The sequence below is a fragment of the Aotus nancymaae genome, unplaced genomic scaffold (genome assembly GCF_030222135.1).
Source record: "Aotus nancymaae isolate 86718 unplaced genomic scaffold, 86718_ANA_hifiasm-v0.15.2.pri h1tg000030l, whole genome shotgun sequence".
NCBI classification, from domain to species: Eukaryota; Metazoa; Chordata; class Mammalia; order Primates; family Aotidae; genus Aotus; species Aotus nancymaae.
In genome coordinates this window covers 7,886,775-7,912,168 of record NW_026988443.1, presented here as the reverse complement: position 1 = coordinate 7,912,168, position 25,394 = coordinate 7,886,775, and the positions used below count along the sequence as shown (strand labels likewise).

Genomic DNA, 25,394 nt, shown 5'->3' with positions numbered 1-25,394 from the left:
CAACATTTTAATGAGTGTAAACTAATTCAGGAAGACTTTAGGTTTGCATGCTGTAAACTCTAAATTGTGCCTGAAACCAATTCCCTTCACATGGATTTTGTCCTGTAGATAACACTACAGGGACTAGGATACTCTGAGTTTGAAATTCACACATTTGCTTTATGTTTTCTGTCTGTGTCATGATTACCCTGACCATTTTTAAAGTACTTTAAATATTTATTGAAATAATATTTCAAGTGTTAATTACAGTGGTAATGAAAACAGCCAAATGCCACATATCAAGAATGAGTGTTTATCCGTATTGTTAATGTGATATGTTAGATTTCATTAAGCAGTAATGGGGTAGCAAATGAGTCACAAATTACAGTTGCATCTGTTACTAGACCACATTAGTGCCAAAATAACGGCAAATGCAGCCATAGGGTTATGTTCATTAGCCAACCACGTTTGTGTCCAATTCTTCCCTTTGTGTTTGGGAACTAGGGGTTCCACAGTTAGAAACTGACAGCTTTTGGGGTCATTATTAGAATACATGTGTCAGAAAATCCAATATTTCAGTCTAGCATTTAGATGTATTATTATGCTACGATGTTTTGCATATATTGAATCTGCTAAGAACCTCAAGATGTTCAGTTGTCCCACCATAGACTGCCATAGCTTGTGACCTCTTTTCTTCTGGTGAGATACAAATAACATTTGACAGGTTCTATATGTAAGAAGTGTTTTTTTGTTGCTTTTTTTTTTTTGAGTTTTTCTTTTCTCTCAATTGGTCATTACGTTGTATCATGATTGATAGCTTGAAGAATGATGATTTTCAGCACTTAATTAGTCCTCTTAACTGATAATAGCAGACTCAAATTATCTTGCACCAGTTCATTCTTTCAAATACTATTAATAATAAATGAACTATAAATCTGACCCTCCAAGGTAGGAATAAAAAATATGAGTAGTCCCCCAACCCCTTCACCTGACCAAAAAAAAAAAAACAAAAAAACAAAATCAAACCAAACCAAAACAAACAAACAAAACCCAGACCTTGCTACTTCCCCAGACCTCTCGCCAAAAAATTCCCCCCAAAATGGTTAGTGTGGTTGGGTGGAGCAACCCTCATTTATATCATGAGGCCCTATTTTAAAACATTGCCTTTAAGAATCTCAGTATCAGTGAAGAAAAACAATGCATTAAGATTACTTAGGTCCTGAGATATAATACTTTTCTAAATAAGTGAACAGCATCAATCTAATTAGTATATCTATGTCAATATAGCTCTATGCTCTCTAAATCATCTTTAAAAAGTAGAAGACTGGTAGAAAATGTTCAGATAAATACATATTAAAATATTCATGTGAAAGAAAATAACCCTCTTTATAGTTTAAATAAAAGCACTTGCATCTTTTAATATGAGCTATGATAATCCTTATATAAAACATTGTATTACATACAGTAACAATTTCCATAGAAGTAGTCATTACACTTGAGAATATACCAATGAGGAAATAAAAAAGCAAACCACAAATTTAATATTACTTGTTTTATATGTTGTGGCAGAAAGTACGTATATGTAATGTTCAATTCTTCATTAATGTGTGTGTATGTGTGTGTGCACCACAGAATCATCAGCATCTTATAAAGCATGTGGATAGTGTCAGTAGTTTGAGCTGTTTCACTAACATATCAATAAAGTAGCAATTTGTTATATGCTCCAACTAACAACAAAGACAGATGTTGCTAATTAAGTAGGCATTAAAAAACTGTTAATAGTGATACTCCATTAAAACCATATGATAATGAGACTTAAATCTTTAATCAGAATGATCAGCAAAACTTTATATATGGAAATCTGTGTTTAAGATGTTTTCGCTTGAGAAATACATATTTGGCCTAGATCTGTAGGTAGTGTTTTCATGCAATGTCTTTCTTTTTCCCTCCAAGGAGGAATAAGATATAGCAACAGAATATGAAGATATCTATATTTTGTTTCCTTTTAGCAGACATTCCATACACCAAGCCTTGGGGACGAGGAATTCGAAATTCCACCAATCACGCCTCCTCCAGAGTCAGACCCTGCCCTAGGCATGCCGGATGTACTGCTACCCTTTCAAGCCCTCAGTGATCCATTGCCTTCCCAGGGAAGTGAATTCACACCCCAGTTTCCCCCTCAAAGCCTGGACCTCCCTTCCATTACAATCTCAAGAAATCTCGTGGAACAAGATGGCGTGCTTCATAGCAGTGGGTTGCATATGGTAGGCACCATATTTATTACTTATATATTTTTTTTGTTTGGTTATTTGCACAGATCATGGTAAATATCTGAGAGTCCGTGTTCTGAAACATCTTTTGCCTGTTCTTAGTGGATTGATCCTCATAGTGTTTACATGCAGGCACTAGATCACTGCCTGGTATTGAACAAAAGGGTATTGGGTTGGTTGACAGTAACCTAAAAGAGGATGATCCAAAAAGATTCTGCTGATCTAAGATGACTTTTTTAAAAAAAGTCTAATTTGTTGGTTTGAAAGTGGCCAATCTTCCCGTGCCTTTGGTTTAACACAGAGGTGTGCTTGAGTTGAAAGTTTGCCCAGGCAAGATTTTAGAAATGGAAGTCCTTATCAGGTGCCTAGGTCTTTTGAGTTTTTAGTATTATAATGCTTATGATATGTGATTTACTCTTACTGCAAATGAAATACCAAACTGAGATACCAAAAAAGGGAAAATGTATAATTGCTTATAACCAGCAGAGAAAAATATAGAACAAATGATTGTGTGAAATACACTTAATTGTGTTATTTATTGTCATAAACATGGAACAAGGCACTCCAGAGAGCCAAGATAACTAATGCAACAATTTTGATTCTGTTTTTCTTAGTGTGCAATTATAGTCAGCATCACTAGAGTAAATCTGCTTAAGTATTTTAAACTCTTCTGCTGGAATTTTTCTTTTTTTTCCATCATAGCATATAATGCATTTGTGTCTATCTAGGTGAGGTACTAAGTAGACATTTTCAAAACTAAATTAATAGTTTATGGGGCTTTTTCTTTTAAACCCTGATAAAATGAAACAGATGTGTTGGTATAACAAAAAACAAATCCTCTTGCTTGTTTACATATTTCTCTGCACATTAGGACCATGCCAGTGATGTTTATTGGTTTCATTGTTAATTCCCCAGATAACAACATATGATTGCAAAATATGTAGTGGATTAGCGGCGCAAAGATTCAATGTGCTCTCTGAAATATAAGATTACTTTCTCAAATAGGATTGCAGCAACATAATTTTCTTTGCCTGTGATCTTTTGTGTTTGAGCTGAACATCAGGATTTTTATTTTTACTCTTTTTTTTTTGTCAGAAAAGAATGCAGTGAACAGTCGGGAAATAGTCATTAAGTATTCATAAACATTACTCGACATCACAAATAATTGTTTCCTGGGGACTTTCTTATATTTTTGTCCCTTTGACACTGGAATGGAGGATTCTATTCTCTGTTTCTCTATAGCCAGGCTTTCAATGTTTTGCTTAGAAAATAATAAAAATAAAATGGAAGTGTTTAGTCACCAAGGAAGTTTGCCAGGGTTCACTGTCATTCATAGATGCTCAGTGAGGCTCATTTAAGTTGCAGAAATAGTTAAATGTATGCTAAAATGTGTACTTTATTAAATTGGTAAATATTTATTAATAATATAAGAATCTGCCTTTAAATTAAACATCTGATGAATTACCTTGCCTAAAGCTATAAAAAACTGTTATTGCTGCCATAAAAAAGTGTAAAGGAGGCATTTTGACTATGAAATTTCATTTCATGGTCAATTGAATTTACTATATTGGAAAGAACTAAAGATGGAATCATAAAATAATTATGATATTCACATACACTTAAAGAACAGTGCTTTCACGGACTGGTGTTGGGAAAGAGGACTCAATTTTTAATGCTTCTTTTGTAATGTATGGCTAATCACTAAAGCAGTTGAATTATTTCATTGATTTTTAAAAGTATAGGTACTTTAGCTAAGTGCAGGCTGTTGTCATGGTATTTACATGGACCTCATCACATTTATTGGTGCCTTTTTGAAGTTTTGCTGAACCTGAGTGATATTTATTTTGGCTTGAAACAAACTAATCTTGTTGAAAATTCTAGTAGAATTTCACCTTGAAGAAATGTCATGGGATTTTAAATCACAAATGTTGGAAAAAATAAAATGTGCTAGGACAGAATTATGATGAATACATTGTGTCGCTGGCTTTGTTGTATGTACTTCCTGACATGTTCACCTATAAACTTGAATTCAGAATCGCCAGAGGCATGGTTAAAAATTGGTTGTGTCAAGGTTCTTCTATATCTCCCTCCGGGTACTGAGTTGGCTGGCTACATCATAACACTCCACAGAAGCCTCCTCAGAGATTTCCCTTAGGAAGGTCACCAGAAAAATAATAAATAATACTTTATACATCATGCATTCAGCTTCCCAGTATGTGTTGGGTATTTCATACCTTATGAAAGTAAGAAGTTTTATTATCCAAATGAAGATGGCTGTCTGTTAAGGATTGCTATGGTGAATTAAGACTATAACATAAGAAGAAAAGCCAGCTTGTTGATGTTGTATTGAACCAGCTTTTCTTCAGAGCTTCATCGGTTTTCCTTTAGAAAGAGTGACAGTTTGTCACATTACTGATTAGCAGCATTATTGTTGGCAACAAGCACAACATGTTTATCTTCCTTAAATTTATGCTGTTATATTTAAAAACAGAAGGCAGGAACTAAAAAGGGGGATTAAAAGGAGTCCAGTGATTAGCATTCACATTTCAAAATATGCAAATAATGCCCCAGTATTCAAAAGCGAATTGCTGAAAAATTGAATGTCGACGCATTTGTGACTTCAAAGAACAACCTTGATTTGCTTGTCGTGAATACGTGTATTTTAAAACAGGATGTGGCTGGCAAGTCAAAATCAGCAGTATATTTTGGTTAAAAATTTGTTACCTCTAAGCATTATTGTCAGTTCAGATGATCATCTGGAAATTGTTTTAATCTACAAAAGATTGCAATTCTAAAAATCTACAATGTGCTTTCCAAAGGGTTGTGTTTTTTTTTTTTTTTTAACACCTCTCTATAATCTGCCCAGCCTGCTGAGTAGCATTGACATCAGTAGTACATCAATTTCAGAAAGTGGATTATTTTTACTAGACAGCTATTGTGACATATTGGGTCAGTCATAAATGAAAGATATTCATGCAAGCATGCAATACTTGTAATGAAGTCTCACTCTGACCTTCTGTATGATTGATTCTGTAATTTAGTTTTCTCAGGCAGTGCCTGAAATGAAATGAAATCATGTTGAACAAGTTTTGAATACCCACAGTGCACCAGGAGAAGAAAAATCTGCAGCCCTAGAGGCTTGAGAGAGAGCAGATGAACGATTTATCTCTATGCTATTATAGCCTTTGCCAGCATTCAACATTTCTTTTTTTTTTCTTATTTGGCTTAAGTACTTAATTCTGCAGGTAGCAGTAAATGGGAAAATAAAATGCTGTTCAGATTTAAAATGACAGGACAGGAGTATGTGCAGGGGACTGATAAAATATCTTGAATAGAACTGACCTTTCATGTAGCTGAAAGTTACTGGGGGATTCATCCTCATAATTACCATATAGATTATTTTTATTTCTTTCCTGCAATGAAACATTTCAGAGAGCAGTAGTGCTGATTGAATGAAAATTGAACTTGTTAACATTCTTTTCAGCTTAGCCTGTTGTACATAACAGAAGGTTAGCTTTGATGAATTTCAAAATTCTCTTTGATATCTAAGAAACAGACAGTAAAATAATTGTCTCTGTTCTGATATTTTGTATGCCCCCCAAAAGGGAATTTATAAAACACACTGATAATTCACAAACTTTTCTTCATATATTGTGTTTCCATGTTTAGAGGACTGACATTTTCTGTTTGATATTACCTTGAATTTAGTTGTGATCACACATATTTATAGAAAATGCTATAGTGGTACTCTAGCAATATCAAATGGAGTATTAGAAAATTGAAAAAGATGGAAGTAAGAGAAGTATTTGAGTATGGTAGTATTCTTATCTGTTAAAGAGAAGAGAAAAAGGGAGGAAAAGTTCCTATAGAAGACACTTATGCAGAGAAGAAAATTATGAGCTTTTAAAATATTCATAAGCCTCTTAAGTCATAATCCAGACAGGTATCATTTTTGATAGAAAAATGGCAATTTGTCAAAATATTCCATCTAAAATTACCAGGCTTATTTTAGAAGTTTTTATACCATCATTTGGTGTGGCTCTAATTTTGAAGTTTAATTATTATATTTGTTTTCTAAAATATGACTTTCATGCCACTTTTATACTTAAAAAAAATCTTACGTTAAGAGAAATAGCAGACTTTCAATTAATACGTTGTTTTTAGCAATGTTGCTTAATGTGTTACAGATAAAGCAGTTATTTCATGGGCCATTAATGTGTTTAATGCATGGAACGTTCTATTAAAACAAGCCCTTTTTATTGTTATGAACGCATTCATTGCCATTGTCAATAGAGGCTGCAGAGCTGAAGTCCACAGGATGATGACTATTTAGCCATGGGAGGACAAGCAATTTCTCATACAAGTTGAATGCTTACAAATTTCTCATACAAATTGAATAACTTTGGTCAAGTTATGGTCAAAAACTATTTTTAGTATAAATTAACAATATAAAAGTCACAACTTGCATAGGCAAAAATACACATTGAATGGAATAAGACCTATCTGCGCAAAGTCTAAATTATAAAACTGAAACCGTACGTTGACCTTCAGTGAATATTTACTGAGCACCTACTAAGTGCTGTATATTGTTTGTTGTTATTTTTTTCAAATTTTACGTATTTTTTAGAGATGAGATCTCACTCTGTCACTCAGGCTGAGATACAGTGGTATGATCATAGCTCACTGCAGTCTCAAACTGCCATGCTCAAGCGATCTTCAGCTTCCCAAGTAGCTGGGACTACAGGTGTGTGCCACCATATCCAGCTAGTTTTTAAATTTTTTATAGCAACAGGATCTTGCTATCTGTTGCCCAGCCTTCCAGCTGTTCTCCTGTCTTAGCCTCCCAAAGTGCTGTGATTAGAGGCATGAGTCATTGCACCTGGTCTGTTTTTAATCATTAGACCTTGATTATACTGTTTGTGAAATTGTTTTTTTTTTTCTACCAGCATCCCCTCAACATAATACAAAGATTCAGTCTGACTGCTACTTCAAAGAAGCTTATTGCGAAAAGCCAACTTTAATTTAGCTGTTACTATACCTTGACAATTGTCTGTCAAAAATACCCAGGCTGCAGACATTTTTACAAGCTGTCTTCTTTGTAGAGCAAAGAGCCTTGTACCATACTGAGCTTAAAGTAAATACTCTTTATTCTTGACCTGTGCATACTACTGACTCTGAACAGATAGATGTTGTCTTTAGGGCTGAGTTAACTTGAGGGTCATCTGTCAAAGTAGGACTATGTTCCAAACTTCTGCTAAACCTAATTAGCCCTTGTGCCGTGTTCTTGTTTGGTTTATAATATTTAAAGGCAAGTGTTATGAGAAGGCTGGCTGTGGTTTATGTCCCTGTATTTTCTTCTTAACATAGATCATCTACAGTTGAGTATTGTAGTACTTAGGGATGGTTCAGAGACAGCAAAGTCACCCTTTATAGCACTTAGATTCCCACATGAGACTGACATGATGGCTCAAATATTTTTTGGAGAGGTGGGAATTACTCTGTATACTATTACCCCTATTCCTTTTATTCACAGCCCTTGTCATCCTTTGCAGTGGTTTCCTTAGCTTGCTTCCCACCTGTCCCCTCTACCAGAATAGAAGCTCTAGGAAGGCAAGTGCTCCTAGGGTGTGTTTGCTGTCATCCCTGGACCTGGAATACACTTGGCTTTCAATAAATGTTTTATTTGTTCAATATATGAATGAATAAAAGGACAATGAAAGGATATTTACTTGTTATTAAGAGCATATCTAGACTGCTGAGTCAGAATGGAGGGGAGGGGACCTAAAAGTATCAGCAGCTATAAAAGTGGAATTGCTCTTTAAAATTTTAATTTAGGACTGAATAACATAGCATGGGGCTGTCTCTTTGGTAAAACAAAAGCAGTTACAGGGTACATGAGTAAAATACCATTAAGTGTTCATAATAAGCTCTTGAAAATTTTATTTTGTCAAGAAACTATTAATTAACTTTAGAGAACACTGTTTTTTTACAAAACTTTCATGTATAGGTATATCTGATTACAACCCTGAGAGCAGTTATTAAGTAAAAATGATCTATTTCAGTGCAGATACTTTGATGAATATAAAATTGGGGGTATGTAGGTCTGTAATTATCATTGGTATGCATTTGGCGTAACTGTGTCAGGGTCTGTTGGGGTTACAAACATAGCAGCTATGCATAGCTATTTGATTGTTGTTAATTGGGAAATAAAATTTTAACATTGCTATAGGACATAGCTAAATAATTAAACATAAAATTATTGGCCTGCATTTCCTATTTGCAGTTACTCTGTTATTTATTAATACAAAGTAATTTTTATTACTGATAATTGTTTAATTACTCCATTTCTCAAGAAATATTGATTAGAAAACTAGCACAGTGAAAATATATTTAGTCACACACTAATATATTTGGGTTATTTGCTTCTTAATTGGATGTTATGCTCTATTTTGAAAACCTAATATTGGATCATTACGGAGAATATTTATGTGCAAGTACAGACAGAAGATGCATTAAACACATTAAACACATATTAGAATTTAAAAAATTTTAATGATGAAATCAACCCAGGTAGAAGTGCCATTGTAATAAGTAAAAACAGGTAATATAGAATAACAACGTATAATATTTAAAATAAAATATCAATGTGAAAGCTTATGTCTTACATTTTCAAAAAGAAACAAAACAAAGCAAGACTAGGGTATGTGTAACTATGTATTACTAAGCGTTCAGAGCAAAGATAAATGTGGTACTGCTCCAGGCCTGAAAAAATGAGTGAAAAATATTTAAATATGTAGAGTTTTCTCATAAGGAAATTGGAATGAGTTTTATCCGTTCTCTTCTCATATCCTTCCACCCTAAGACATATCTTTCTATGAAGTACAAACATGATATTATTGCATTGTGATTTACACAGAAAGGAAGTTTTTCACCTTTCAATTCTGTTTCAGTCTTGATTGAGTCCAGGAGAAAGACTCAGTCTGGGGCTAATTAAGTGTTTCACACCTTTCTTTTAGCCTTCGTAAATTAAAGAAAGCAAAACTCAGGCCCAGAGCCTTAGGCAGGCCCCAGTATCCACACTGACTATAACAGTATTAATTTCTTTTATTGGTGTTTATTTGGCATTCCATTGATCATGAGTGATTTTAATTTTTTGTTTATGTTAGTGATCTAAAGTTTCCTTATTAATATAACATTATTCAGATTTTAACAGTTCACTCAAATGATTAACGTTCAATAATAGACTGGATTTCAAGCAATTTAAGAAAATGAGGGATTGCTACCGAAATATCCGTTCATTGGATTTTTCCTGTTTAAAAAAGACAAAGAGGCTCTTTCATCAGGTGGAGAGAGAAGCGAGCCTCGGCCAAGCACTCCCCTACCCCCACCAATACGTACAGAAGCCAGAAGGCTTTGTTGAACACCACAGGCATGAATCTTACTTACAGGCCAATAGATAGAAGGCAGTGCCCCTCCTATTAGTGAGAGCATTTTATGAGATCCATGGCCCACCCATTCTGAGTGACCTTCTGTGACTGCAAAAATTAATCTTTGGGTATTCTTCAAAACACAGATTGAGGCGGTAGGCTATACATTTATATTGAAACTAAATAGAAATGTCCACAATTGATTTAGATGGGTTGGTTGCCCATGAAGTATGGTCAGGTAATATTTATTGCCATAAATAGCACCACTAGATAGACACCATGCTTTCAATGGCTGCCTTCTACACTGTGAACATAATCCAGATTTCCTAAAACAAACAATAAACCTTGCCACTTTATGGCCATGACTTGCCGTTTCAGCCTCAGAGCCAGCTGTGATCTTCCTGGCCCATTCACACTGGACTGTCATTTCCTTATCTGTGGTGTGTTTGCCCATGCCCCAGGTTTGGGTACATGTTCATCTCTGCCTGGGATGCCCTGGCTTGGTTAGCTTCTCTTTCCTTTATACCTTAACATAGTAGGTTACCTCAAGTATCCTATAATTTCCCCACCTTAAGCAATCAGACCAATCTCTCCAAGCCTATTGCATTTCATCCTTTACCTTGCCCACCCTGCACCCAGCTTTCCTGTCCACCCTCTCATCTCTCAAACTTGTCGAGATCTCTCCCACTTCAGACTTTGTGCATGCTGTTCCCTCTGGATGGAACATGCTTTTCCCTTCACTTCACGGCTGGCTTCTCCTCATCCTTCAGCATCAGCTCTAATGTCATCTTCTTTGAAAGGCCTTTCCTGATGACCTAATCAAATGTAGCCATGCTTCCCCAATAACTCTTTTTTGTATAAACTATTTATTTTCTTCCTGATATTTATCACAATTGGTATCATCTTGTTTATGTGGATACCTGTCTATTTTTAGGGACAGAACATAGTTTTGAACATTCACTACCTGCGCCTCCCCAAGAAGATGATTTTTTTGTGATATTTGTCTAATACAGTAGTTTGCAAACAAAGGGGGCTTTGACATTTGCCAATGCCTGTAGATATTTTGGTTGTCACAACCTGGTAGGGGAGGGGCGGCTACTGGTATCTAGTAGGTAGAGGCCAGAGACGCTGCTGAAGATTCTGTAATGTATAGAATGGCTCTCACCTAACAAAGGAGCATCCAGACCAAAATGTTAGTACTACTCAGGTTGAGAAAATTTCATCCAATATTGCCAATTAGAAGACAGAACAAGACAAGGAAGAGAGAATGAGTTTTTCCCAAAGACTGAAAAATTTAGGAAATGATATAAAGGAACATTACATATAAAATGAATTGTGAAAGTAGTTGAGAAAGCTACTAGCATTCAACTCTTATTATTCGTTATGATAGTGGCAATCTCTTATAACCCCATAGCTGGTAATGATCTATTTGCCTTTAAAAGATCACTGATAAATCTTTTAGGACTTAATTTTTGTAAGTGAGAAGTAATATTAACAAAAGCACATTAAATTTATCTGGTCTATATTCATGGTTATACATTGCCTTATTGTGTCATTACTACTGGGAAAAATTATGAGCAATTTTGGTGGGAGTATATAAAAATTATTCTGGCCTACACTTCGTTGTAGTAAATTTGTTAGTCCATTCAAGATTTTGTTTAATGTGTAAAGTAATCACATGGTAATTTCCTGGTTTTCAAAGATATAAGCTTTGATATATTGCCTTCTCTGGCCTGATACATCGTAGGTGCTCAATAAATACTTTTAAACTGAGCTGACATCTTTCTGTTTTTAAATGGTAATCCTAAGATCAAAGGTAACATCTTAAATGTTACTTTTATGGAAACTAATTGGAGCTGTTGAGGATCCTTAAGTTCCCCAAGGCAATTGCTAATAATTGGTGGCCCTAAAGGAACTTGAATTTCTGAAGAGACACATTAGCCATTAATCTTCTTATACCATAATCTTCACTCATAGGAAGTTATTATTGCATAACTGTGGACCATGGTGAGTGGTAGCACATTTTGATGCATCAGTTATGTGGGTCTGAGGTTACCTTACAAGTAGTGTAAAGGTCCTTGGTATCTTGTCCAGTGGGAGATAGCATCTTTTTTGGATTTGAAGACTATGTAGATGACTCTAAAGTTTGGCAAGGCTATGGCCCCACCACCAGTACTCTTCGGGAATGGTTTCCATACTGTCACCACTGCAGAAAAACTTGTTTTTTTTTTTTTTTTTTTGTGATGAACTATTGTGAGAAACCTCAATTTATAAAACAAATGGAAATGGAGTTGATTTTGTTAAAGGAGGATGACGGCAGTGGAGATCACAGAGTCTCATTCATCTCTCTCGGCCAGGACACGCCTCAGGTACCATGGCTCTCTAGGACCCAGGTTTTCTGTCAAGCATTCACTGGCTAGCTTGAGGACCCGGGGAGTCATTCTTAACTGTCTAAGAATGAGTGTAGTACTAGTATCTAATGCAGAAAGCAATTTAGGGAATTAAGTTAGAAAGTGCATATTAAGCTTAGCACAAATGCTGACACATAGTAATAAACCACAGTAAAACTTCCTTTTTAGTACAATGAACCTTGGCCGTCCATCAGCAGAAGCTCCCCAGCAACAAGGTCCATAATAAAGGCACAAATTGCAGATGGAATTCGGGAAGAGTTGATGAAGCCAAGGAGCCTTCTTGGCCTTGTATTTGGCCATGAGAGCCATCTGAAAAATGTTAGAGGTGTGGGGTGAGTCAATCGAGCACCTGTATGTGTGGAGTTTTCACAGGCATTGGAGCAAAGAGAGCTAAGTAATTCTCTGTTAATGAGAAAAACTGCATAAATCAGATTATCACATTTCATGGCCACGCCAGTTAACTAATTTATTATTATACAGTCAGAATTAAACTACTTCAGTTAAATGTGCCCTGGAATTTGCCTGTAGATACTTTAAAACACCTAGATTTAAATAAAATGGAAAGACTTTTAAAAAGCATTCTGAAAGACATATATGAAGAAGAACATTTAGAATAAGATAAATAGCTTAATTACCAGTAGTTTGAGGGTGAAAGTGATATCAGTGAGCAGTGGTTAAACTTCAAGAGAACATGGAAGCCTGAACAGATAGCTCATACTTTCTAGGAGAAATGAGTAAATATGGTAGAATGCCAATCAAAAAAATAATTAGGATGAATGGATAACATAAAATCCACACAATCTGCAGAAAGACACCTGCAGGTAGAATGTAATATTGTAGGAACAACAAAGGAGAACATTGCCAGTGATACAAGGGAGTGTGGTGTTCTGATACTTGTGACGCTTTCCTCCAGGATTTCACAGTCATTATTCAGAAATTGTTAAGAAATGGGAAATGTATGTATTTAATACTTAATTCTAACACTTAGTGATGGACTGTTTTAACCATTTGAGTTATCTTCTTTTTTCTGATTAAAGTGTTTTGTTTACTTTTGTTTTGTATTGTGGTCACAGCTTATCAAAACAGCATACACATGTACGTAGAAAAGGCTGAAACTCTCCCCTCCTTGCCCCTCCCATTCTACCCCTCATAATGTAACCATTATTAAGGTTAGGATATACTTCTTCTTTTCCAAAGAAAATGAGACTGTACTTTATAATTGTTTTGTAGCTTGCCTTTTATGTACTGTATCTTGGGTATCACTCCAGGTTAGTGGTCTCAACTGGGAGTGGTTTGGCCCCACCAGGGGGCAAAATCTGGAGACATTTTTCATTGTCATGATTGACAGGGGGAGGGAGGTTGTTAGCATCTCGTGGGTAGAGACTGGGGATGCATCTAAGTACCTACAACATGCAGGACAAGCCCCTACAATAAAAGTTATCTGGTCCAAAATGTCAAGAAGCTGAAATTGAGAAACTCTGCCCTAGGTCAATGCACATAAATCTAATTCATTATTTTTAAAAGCTTCATAACACTTTGACGTATGGGTAGATCATAATTTATTCAACTGGTTTTCTTTGATAGAGCTTCTTATTGAGTGGCATTTATATATTTAATATGAAGAAACCAAATGCTCCAATTTAGTTATTTACAATTCATTCTGCTTCTTTAAAGAGCAAAAATAAGCCTTATCAGAAGGACTCAAAAAAGGAACAGTTAAGAATTCATAGGCTTGTGTATAAAATTAGATTCTGGGTCACTGTGAGTCAAGAGAATTTGGTTTCAGCAAAATCACAGACTCACTCCAAATGACATGTCTTAAAGTAAGTCATTTGAAAAGCATGTCTTCATTTTGTGATTCTTTGGAATTAAAAAAGAAAAAGAAGCAGCAGCAACAACTCTCAGGCCTTTCTGTTTGACTACCAAGAACAGAGACAGGTGCATTTGAAGTAACTGCAATAACTTTCATAAAAAGCTATTTCTGATGCTGTTTACCATCTTTTTATATGTATTTAAGAAAATTCATTAGTACATTAAATCATGGTGGATTGAACAAAAGAAAACAAAGTAAGTTTAAATGAAAAAAGTGATATCCAATCCAAAAGACATTGAATGACTTCCAGATGCCACTGACAATGTAATTCAGAATCGGAATGACCGTCTGGTTAACCACAGAGGATTTCACAGAAAGGGTGCCCTAAAGCAAACAGATGTTTGCTCTGTGAAACCAAAGCTCTGTGATTTGCTGGCCCATCCTCTGCATCTCCTCTGCATTTCTGGGAGGATAAAATAAAGAATGACTTCGCCTTCTCTCATAACAGCTATGTGTGTGGGAAGGATGTGAACTAATGGATGAGCCTGAATGGGTGGGGCCTCTGCTTCAGCCCTTTCCCTGCCACATTTTCCTCAATAAGAAACAAGGGCTGGAAGATTATATTTAGTTTTGCTAATTCATTCCCTCCCTGTCTCCCTCCTCCCTCCCTCCCTCCTTCCCTGTCTACCCCTTCCTTCTTTCCTTTCCTCCGCTCCTCTCCCCTCCCTTCCGCTCCCCTCCCCTCCCCTCCCCTCCTCCCTCCCTCCATCCCTCCCTCCCTCCCTCCCTCCCTTCCTTCCTTCCTTCCTCCCATATTCATTGATAGTTCTATAATGAAGTAGCCCAGCACAGTGTCTCACACCTGTAATCCCAGCAGTTTAGGAGGCTGAGGAAAGTGGACCACAAGGTCAGAAGATGAAGACCATCCTGGCCAACCTGGTGAAACCCGGTCTCTACTAAAATACAAAAAAAAAAAAAAAAAAAAAAATTATCTGGGTGTGATGGTGTGCACCTGTAGTCCCTGCTACTCGGGAGACTGAGGCAGGGGAATCGCCTGAACCCAGGAAGCAGAGATTGCAGTGAGCCAAGATCACGCCACTGCACTCCAGCCTGGCAACAGAGCAAAACTCCACCTCAAAAAGAAAGAAAAATAGTCTGGGCTGGATATTTGGATTTTGTGCTTCTCAACTTTCAACTTCTTAGCATGGGTCCTTATATTTAATAAATAAATGGAGATCATCATCTTGCATAGGTCAGACCTATCAACATTGCAACAGTTCAGACCTATCTAAGGAGCCGCTAACATGATAAGTTCACTGATATCTGGAAAAACTGAAATCTTTTCCCCCTTCGCTGCTTCCTTTCTAGGATCAGAGCCACACACAAGTATCCCAATATCGGCAGGATCCCTCCTTGATCATGCGGTCCATCGTCCACATGACTGATGCTGCGCGCTCTGGGGTCATGCCTCCTGCGCAGCTCACCACCATCAACCAGTCGCAGCTCAGCGCCCAGTTGGGGTTGAATTTGGGAGGTGCCAGTATGCCTCACACATCTCCTTCACCTCCAGCAAGCAAATCGGCCACTCCCTCCCCTTCCAGCTCCATCAATGAAGAGGATGCTGATGAAGCCAGCAGAGTAAGTTAAAACATCCTTAGTGTATAAACTGCCAGAGAATATGAGATCACCCCATACTATTTGAATTTCATTGATAGTGTTACTGTGTTTTTTCTTCATGGATTTGGAGTAGCATTTAAATGTATGATGGTTTGTTGTTTTTCTTCACTCTTTCATTTATTTTCTATAGGAAGCATGTTGGACTGGAAATGGAGAGATCTGGCTTCTCCTACTATAGATAGCTATAAGGCATTGGCTATGTTATTTGACTGTTTTAGGCCCAAGTTTTCTAATCTGCAAAAGGAGGATGCCCTGCCACAAATTTCCAGAAATTCTAGACATTCCAGAAATTCTAAACTGCTCTGGTTCTAAGTTAATGTCTGTGTGAACAAGTTTGATCCAGTGTATTGGCCAAGCTGCTGCCACATTTGACAGCCTTGCACCTTCAGTGATGTCTATCACTGAGTTCGTTCTCATCATCTTACATTTTTGCCTTTGTCCTGGGATATGTATAATTTTAAATGATATATAGTTTGAAATAAAAACTGTGTCCCAGGTATGACTTTTCCGAATGCTTAGAACAAATAATGGAAAAGAATACTGTAATAGTACATAATTACTAATTAGTCACTCATTAACTATGTGTTGTATACCTACTCTGTGCTTGACATTTTGTTTGGTTCTTGAGATACAAAGATTTACAAGAGAATTACTGCTCATGAGACTCCCCGCTGGGGATGAACAGCAATGTTTAAAACTAGCTCCAGATGTGATTAGTGATATAATTGATGTATCTGGTGTGCTGAGATTCTAATCGATTCTGCTTGGGAGAGTGATTTGAGGAAGAGTTTATTGAGAAAGTGATATTTGAATTAGGTCTAAGAGGATAAATAAAAGTTTGTGAGGCAGAATAGAGAGGCCAGCATTTTGGTGGGGTACTAGTGAAGAACAGTGGAAGTACGTGGTATTTATGGGTAACATGAAGTTTGGTATGGGAGAAGAGAGAAATAGAAGTTGAAGAACAAGATGGCTTAAATGTGGTGGTCTTTCTTCTGTTGGTAGCTGAGAGCTGATTAATTATTTGCACCAAGGAGTAGCATAAGTAATTTATACTTTAGAGAGATAACTTTGGCTATATATAGAATGCCTTTTAAAGGGAGGGACCAAAGAAAGGGAAATTAATTAGAAGACTCTTTTGTTATGTTTTCTTCCATCAAGGGAAGGAATGGACAGGAGGTACCAGATTAGCAGGCATTTTAGGAGTGAGAATCATAAAGATTTTAAAGATTTGGTGAGCCACCAGCATTTGAAGAAGAGATAAATTGGGTTTTAGTTTGAGAGCCAGAATGGAGATCAGTAAATGAGAGGAGCAGCCCACAAAGAGAGGAGTGTTCTCCCCCATGGGGAACATGAGAGTTTGGCTTGTTAGAGTTGGATTTGAGGTGCTTACATTGGAGTCTAGAACTCAGTTCATGGGAGCTGGAACTATAGATCTTGGGACCATCAGGGCCTGGATGAGAAGATGTGAAAGTAATCAGGACTTCTCAGAAAGTGTAAGGAGCAAGTCAAGGACAGAACGCTGAGCATCATTTACTTCTAAGTAGCAAAAGGAAGAAGAGGAGCTAGATTAAGAGTGTTGAAGAACAGAGGAGGGAGGTTTGAGTGATGCTGCAGAAATCGAAGGGGTCTCAAGATGAAGGGTTTAGTCTATAACATCACATTAGCACCCCACTGGGCCCAGGAATAGTAAATACACTGACAGTCTTCTCACAGTCACAGAACTTCAGTCCAGAGGATTGAGAAGAAATGGTTAAAGACTCTTGAGGGATATTATCAGATGGAGTTAGGTAACAGCTTAGCCATTACAGTTCCAATGGATTCCTTTCCCTCCAATCACATGTCCACTGATTTTCATACTTGCCGCTGTACCAAGCTGAAATTGTCATGTCTTAAAGAGGACCTCTTATGGGACTCCTAGCTTGCTCCATTTTAAGCAAGGGTCTAGGTTTTGTGTAAAGACAATGAAGCCAATTTATCTTTATTGAACCTTAGCTGAGAAAGGAAGATTAAAATTATCATTGATTATGTCTCTTTGGGGTAAAGCTGTTTCTCCAACTTTCTGTCCCAACCCTTTTAAGTCAATGACACAAAAATTTACTTAGGAGAATTAATTCTGAGTTTTAATTTAAATTGTGAGACTCCTGATTTCTAGTTTATCCTTAAAAAGTAATAATGATTGGGGCACATCATGGTTATCCAAGGAAGACATCAAAGGTGGTCAATATTTGAATATCGTTTTACAGATAATGAAGTTGAACTTCGCTCATTTGGAAAAAGGCTGCTCTGGAAATTAATTTCATCTTGCCATCGGTCAAGATATTGTGGCACTAACAATGCCAGATTTTCTTCCAGGAGAAGAATATAGTTGTTTGACTCAACTAGAAAAATACGTGTGTCTGTAGATACCTTTTCTTGTCAAAGTAATGTCTTTCATTGAAGGAAAACTTGGCTCCAAGTGAAGCTCTAACTGAAAGGCATCTGACTCTCTTGGAAATTCACATTCATTAAGTAGAATTAAACAAGTCTCACTTATTCTGAACATTTAGAAAAAAGACTATGGGCTCTAGAGAATTATTGAATTAATTGTGTGAGTTATGAAAGATGGCATTTTGGAGGAGAAGTGAGATATGACTTAACACCATCTGAAGCTTATAAACTACTCAGATAAAGTGTAGATGCTGTTATCTCTCAAATAGTGCAAACTATAATAGCCTCACCCAGAAGTAGGCCAGTGGTTTCTTAACACTTTGAGGGTTCAGAGTTCTCTAAGAAAAGTTCCTTATCAGTTTTTTCCCTAAGAATTTTAGTAAATGGTAAAAATTCAGTAAAAGTTCTGATTGACCCTCATTTAGAAAGTAAATAATACTCCAGGAAAATTTGAATTAGAATTCAAGCCATTAAAAGCCAATCTGTTAGTAACTTGAATCTACCTTGCCCAAGACTGGCTTTGAAAACAGATTTTGTCAAGCATTGGGGGATTCTTGATGAAGTTAACTGCAAAATTATCTTTGATAGTTATATTGTAATCTAGGGGAATGAAACAAAGTTTACAAATCATTTACCCTGCTTCTCTGATAAGTATACTAAATGATCAGTGAACTTAGATGATGGTAGCTGGTGAATATGGAGCTTAGTCGTCTTTAAAGTGGGAAACTATCCCCATGTCAGTTTATGGTTCTGATCTCTTAGAGTTCATGTTGTGAATATGCGTGAGTCTCTTTGGCAGTGTTCTTGTGGGCAGGGTTACTTGCCGTAGATAGCAAACATCTTCTTTTTAGTCTTCTTAGTGATTTTTAAGTTTCATATATTGCTTTTTTTTTTAACAGGTTTTAAATTTTATGGAGAGTATCAATTTCCCTTTTATCTCCACTTAAAGTAGTTTTTACATTTTTACATTTGTTGTTATCTTGATCTTTAGAAAATTATTGTTATTTTAGAAAGTAAAGATGACCTTTCCCTTACGTTGCAAGTATAGAAATTGGAGCTAATTTCCATTTGAGTTTCTGGAGAGCCATTAGCAAAGTAACATTCTGGCAAAATTAAAAAATCAGTCTCAAAAAAAAAACAAGAACAATTAATTCAGATCACACATCTGGCCTGTGACCATGGCTAGGGACCTTATTTAAAATATTTGAATATGATCAACATCCTGAATATTATTTAGGTTTTACTTCTAAAACCTCTGAAAATATAAAATATTTTGCTGATGTATGCATGTGTAGTATAGCATATATATAGCATTGCCTGGTACAGAGTGTTCTGTTTTTCATTACTCATAATTGCTATTTAGAGCATATGTTGCGGACGTATTGAAGATATTCTGGGTCTCATTAATCGATGTTCTAAATGCTAATCTCTGCTGTCTGGTTAACTCCAAGCAAGTTTACCCCTCCCCCGGTTTTGGTGGTGATTCATCTGTTGATGATGCCTAACAAAACCTTCAAAGAACAGTTATGGATCTGAGTTAAGTCTTGTTGCATTCTCTGCAAGTACATTCTAGGCAGTGAATTTTCTTCCTGCTTTGCAGGCCATTGGAGAGAAAAGAGCTGCTCCAGACTCTGGCAAGAAGCCCAAGACTCCAAAGAAAAAGAAAAAGAAAGATCCCAATGAGCCACAGAAGCCAGTGTCAGCATATGCCCTGTTTTTCAGAGACACACAGGCTGCAATTAAAGGTCAAAACCCCAATGCAACCTTTGGAGAGGTCTCAAAAATTGTAGCATCTATGTGGGACAGCCTTGGAGAAGAACAAAAGCAGGTGAGACAAAGACCCATCAAGCCCCCGTATTAAAACGTTACCCGGAGTATTCCTCACACCTTTTCTGAGTGCATGTGTTCACTTAATATGATTGCTTCTTTTGAAAGCCTTTTCTAAGCGATGGAATTAAAAAACCCAGACATATAAATCTAAACAACTCTCCAGTTATATTGATTTCTCTGTCAGCTTATGGGTGCATGTTCAGAACTCACTCAGAGGAAGATTGGAAGAAATCCAGGCAGTATCCTGCAAGCATAAACTTTTGATGATAATCTTTTCATTTTAAATAATGTGGAATTTTTCCCTCTTTGTTCAAAAAGGGCACTACAAAGGGATTAGGTCCATCCCGCTTGCCTTTTCATTGATCATCTTTCTGAACCCTTGTGCTGTCCTGGTGGGTTTCCAAACTTTGAAGCTGCCTCTGCCTGTCTCATTATTGTCACTGGGCATTTGAAATTTTATTCCAAGTTCATTTTAAAGCAAGGCAGTATGAGAGGTATTCAGAAATTAGCCATGCTGGTGGGAGATACTTCCTTAGGGGCTTCGTCTCCTCTCCTTCTCTTTGCAACTCCTCCACACAAATGGAGAGAAGAATGGGTACCTTGGGGGTCGGTCCTGGTCTCCCCCGCCCGGCATGAAACTCCAATTACCATTAATAGAAGTTAACTTTCACATATCTGCAGAAGAATAGATCAACCCCTATGAGTGATAAAATAGAATAATTGTTTTAAGGAATGAAGAGTGGAAAGCCCTTGATTTTTATTTACAAATCATGAACTTATTTCAGGAACTCATTTTTAGGATCTTATTTTGTTGAGATGTTACAGCACTAGAAATTTCTCGTTCCTTTGCATTGAGGTTATTACTGCAGACAGCAGACTGATTTTCTGTCCTAGAAATACAATTCTGAGGGACTGGGAAAGTGCTGCACCTAACTTTTAAATTCTGGAGAAAAAGATAGTTTGCAAGTGGATCTAACACCCAGCCATCAAACGACTTAAGAAAAGGAGAAGCCCAAATCATGTTTAATATGCTGGGATTTTATTTATGTAACTCAGTGGTGTCACTAATGGAAATCTCCTATCTTTGATGATTTTTGACTTTTTATTTTGCTCCAAAAGAAAACCAAGGTTGAAACGCCTTGCTCTTTTCTCTTCTGTCTTCATCATTCTACCTGTTGTTTTTATCCTCTGCTTTGGTATGGTTTAGAAGGGTATCTGAGGGAAAGAAGACATAGATGGAGAAACTCATTACTTTCTATAAAGTAAGCCATTTGCAGCAAAGCTTATTTTTCTTGCTACCTTATTTATTGCCTTAGCATGAGGTTTTCAGCTGTTCTCAAGGAAAAGTGATTCTCAAGGAATCTCTACTGCAACCAGAAATCTTTTTCTTATTTGCATTAGTAAATATAAAAATTGTGCTCCAGTAAGGATGGCAGATTTTTTGTTTTGTTTTCATATCCATGTGTATGTGTGTGGGGGGCGGTGGGAGGCGGTGGGTGCTAATATTTAAAAACCAGAGCCAAGGAAACCAACCTTTTTATGTGAGTTGTGTTTATGTGACCTAATTTGTGCAGTAGTGATTTTATAGCTGAGAACTTATACGCTAAAGGTGGTGCTAATTGTGGTCTTTTAATAGGTATATAAAAGGAAAACAGAAGCTGCCAAAAAAGAATACCTGAAGGCCCTGGCGGCATACAGGGCCAGCCTCGTTTCTAAGGTAAACCTGGGCAGGGGCGGCTGGTCTCCAAAATAGTTACAGCATGGAAAACAGCCCTTAAGCATTGAAAACATAATTTGTAGCTCCCCTAAGAGTTGATGGAAAGGCGTCTTGAACAACTTGTAAACTGACTTGTTTTCATTAGAGATTACCCAAATGATGATCTGAAAATACAAGTTAATTTAAGCAGCTGAATCTAAATTGTTTCTGAGATTCCCTGATCTTATATATGTGTATGTATCCATATAGACAAACTTTAAATAGGCTTGCATGCTTTCTTTTGGTCAGAGATTGGGACCTGTGTTAATGGTCCTCTGTTTAAACTGGGAGTTATGTTTGTCAGGCATTTTTGGACATCAGATTATAAATTCTCTGGTGGCTACATTACTATAATAGAGGGTGTTGCATTTTTGACCAAACTGTTCCATATCATATAAATAAATAAACCTCATGAGCATTTAAAATAAAATTATACTCCAAGGGCTAAAAAAAGCCTATATGTATTATATATAGAGTATACAATGGACCCTGATGTGTTATAAAATGCACCAATATCCCAAGCAAATGTCACTCTAGATTGTAATCACCTTGATTCAAAGGAATATGAGCTGTTACATTATATTAACATTTAATTAGTTTTGTCTCTTGCCTTTCTATATTTTTACAGGTTTGGGGAAGGATAATTTGATCTAATATATTTTTGCTATAGATACATTTTTTCTGACCAGTAGAGATACCATTTCCTTATCACTGTTGCTGTTTCAAGTACAACCTAGGGCCTCAAAGCCATTTTAAAAGGGTTCATTCCCTTTTTTCTCTTTTCACCTGAGTTGTTTCTTCTTTATATAATCTGTATTAAGTATTTGCATGAAGATCTATCATTTACAGCTACTCAGAATCAGATCAACAGAGGTCCTCCTGTCTTTATCGACAGCTCTTAGGACACTTCCCACTTCATTATATAGAGAAGACATTTATCAGGTCAATAGCCAAGCCTCTTTCTCAGACGCTGGAAGACACATACTGGAAGATATACTGATGTTGTACTCAGACTTGCACATTGGCAGAAAACAGCTGACTGTATGGGCTGCAGATGTAAGAATTAAAATATAGTTGGTGGTTAATTAGATGGAGTGAAGTGAATAGAGTAACTGTGTGCATGTACTTCTTAAGTGGATCATTTATTCGTTCATTTATCCAGAGCAGGTATAGGTGATTTTGTGCATTAGAGTATGAATAATTGACTGTATATGGATTTAAACCAAGATCCAGTATCTCAAAAGGCATTCAGGGGGTATTAACCATGATTAGGCTCAAGAAGTCTGTGACTGATTTAGAAGGGATAACTTAAAACTTATACATTGCATACTAGAATCAGGATTCAAAAATATCTCCAGATGGAATTCAGTGACACCGAAAAGGAAAAAAAATAATTCAATAGGATAGAATTTAGAAGGAATAAATTTAAAATACTGGAATTTTGTTTGCTTTTTAATTCCATGAATGCACTTTGAGAGGATCCTAAATCTCTACTCAAAGTACTGGGAGGCAACTAAAATAGTCTTTAGGTATAAATTTAGAATAATTTCAAACTGAATCAAAAGTGTGAAGTAGCTGCTAATATAGTGATCCCACAGGATGCAGCATCTAATTGTACCGTGATTATTAGACCACTTCTGAAGAATTGGTTCTGTTTTGGACCCCACAATTTAAAGAGTGATGGCAATCAATTGAAGTCTCTCTAGAGCATTGCTTCCCACAATGGTGAGGACTGAAAATCACATCATATTAGAATAACTGGAAGAATCAGGGAGACAAGGACTTGGAGGCATATGATCTTAGTCCTCAAATCTAGGGACCGTTACATAAAGGAAATGAAGTCGATCTTTGTGCCCAAGAGAGGAGAACTCATCCAAGGGGTGATCTTACAGGGAACAAAAGTTCAGCCCCAGCATCAGAAATATCAATAGGGTTGCATCATATGCACATTTAACTTATGCCTGTGCACGCAGAGCCTCAGACCTCCTCCCTTAAGATATGACTCTGCTATCACTTTTAATCTTTACAACAACCAAATAAATTCATAGAGGCTTACTATTAAATCATAAAGGAACAGGAAGGCAGGCAAGAAAGAACTCTGTGCAATCATCCACCCATTTCCATTTACCATTAAGGCAGCATCTTAATAGCAAAACTGTGCAACTGAGCTGCCCGGGTGTTGAAATACAGACTTTCTTTGTGGTTTTTTCCTTAAGACTAGCTTGTTAATTTTTAACAACTAGAATGTATAAGAATTATGCACATGCTTACTGTGTGTAGTCTACTTTATGGGTGATTTAATGGTTTTTTTTTTTTAAAGATGACTTTGAATATTTATAGGCTACTTCTTACCCTAAGACCTTAGAACATGACCATTCAGGAACATGAAGCCCCACTGAGTTTTGTAATGTGAAGATCTGTCCACTGAAGGGGAGTGCCTTTAATTGATGACATGTGTTCAAACTGAAACCATCAGAGATGGCTTTTCCTACACTGGGTGACATCTCAGTTTTTTTTCCAACAGGAAGATTTTATAAATCGGAGTCATAAAAATTTAGAAATACAAAATTGTTAGTGATAGTGGATGGCCACTTGATGTCTCCTAGGTGTTCCTGCAACACTCCCCCCCAAAATATCCTAATCGAATGAAGTATAAGAGGAAAAAAAATCATCTTTGGAATGGATCATTCCAATCACTGTCGTGTTAGTGGAAGAATTTCTTTTTGTGGAGGCAGTGAAGTGTTTTTAGTACAAAATGTAATAGATAGTTTCTCTGTATGTTGAGCCCTAGATCTGCTGTTTATCTTTTAACAGGCAATTTGGTCCCATGAGGTTGAACATTTTCCCCTTATCTCTGACTCCTTTGATAAATTTTAGAAATCTTCAAAAATATTTGATGAGCTAAAACCTTTCTAAGATTGTAAAAACTTCAATTTGGTATCTCTAAGGAAACCAATAATGGTTTTCTTATATTTGAGTGAACACTGTTATAAATGATCACACAACACAGGGCTTTCAAGTGTCCCAGTGGCTGTTTTCTGGTAATGGTAATTGTTAACTAATAAAAATAGCTAATATTTATTGCTTCTCATGGACCAGGCACTTTCCTAAAATGCTTAACATGTGAGTTCGTTTAATTCTCACAGCCTCTGCACAAGAAAAATACCATATAACCCGATGTTATAGATAAGGAAACAGGAACAGATGAGTAAATTAACTTGCCCAACGTCACAAAGTTGTTAGGTCAGACAGCTGGATTTGAACTCAGGCAGTCTGTACTTTATTGTCTTTCAACATATGGTACTCAATGGTAAGGTGGTTAGAACAGACTTAAATGCAAAATAATTGTTGCTCTTAAATATGTGTATCAGTTATCTTTTACCACAATAGTGCTGTGTAACAAACCATCCCCAAAGCTCAGTGATGTGCTAAAAGATAAGCATTTATCCTGAGAGAGTGTCAGTTAGCTGGCTAGTTCTTCAGACCTAGGCCAGACTTGGTAGAATCAACTATTCTTGATCTTTTATCTGGGGTCAGCTTGCATGTTGGAAGGGGCTGGACTCATTCACATTGATCTCAGTTGGCTGGCAGTGAACTGACTCTTGAGTGGGGTAACTGGGCCACATGTCCGGGCACATGGCAGGGGCAGGCTTGAGGCCTCAGCTTGGAACTGGGACAGTATCACTGTTACCACATTCTGTTAGCCAAAGCAAAGGCACAAGACCAGCCCAGACTCAAGGAGGTAGGGAATTTGACTCCACCTCTGGGAGGAGTGAAAAAGTCACAAGTCAAAGAGTATAGATG

At 36.7% G+C, this 25,394-nt stretch overlaps 1 protein-coding gene across 3 annotated transcripts in view; it reads left to right on the top strand.

Moving 5' to 3' along the window:
• The window catches only part of TOX3 (TOX high mobility group box family member 3), a 106,093-nt gene that overhangs the window by 78,618 nt on the left and 2,081 nt on the right, over window positions 1-25,394 (top strand). For 2 of the 3 annotated variants that reach the window (XM_012447964.2, XM_064383063.1), the window contains exons 3-6: window positions 1,989-2,243; window positions 15,269-15,538; window positions 19,605-19,832; window positions 21,471-21,551. In XM_012447964.2, the coding sequence (XP_012303387.1) occupies window positions 1,989-2,243; window positions 15,269-15,538; window positions 19,605-19,832; window positions 21,471-21,551 (834 nt within the window). The remainder of the gene's footprint in view (window positions 1-1,988; window positions 2,244-15,268; window positions 15,539-19,604; window positions 19,833-21,470; window positions 21,552-25,394) is intronic. The other variant, XM_064383064.1, reaches the window with a different exon arrangement.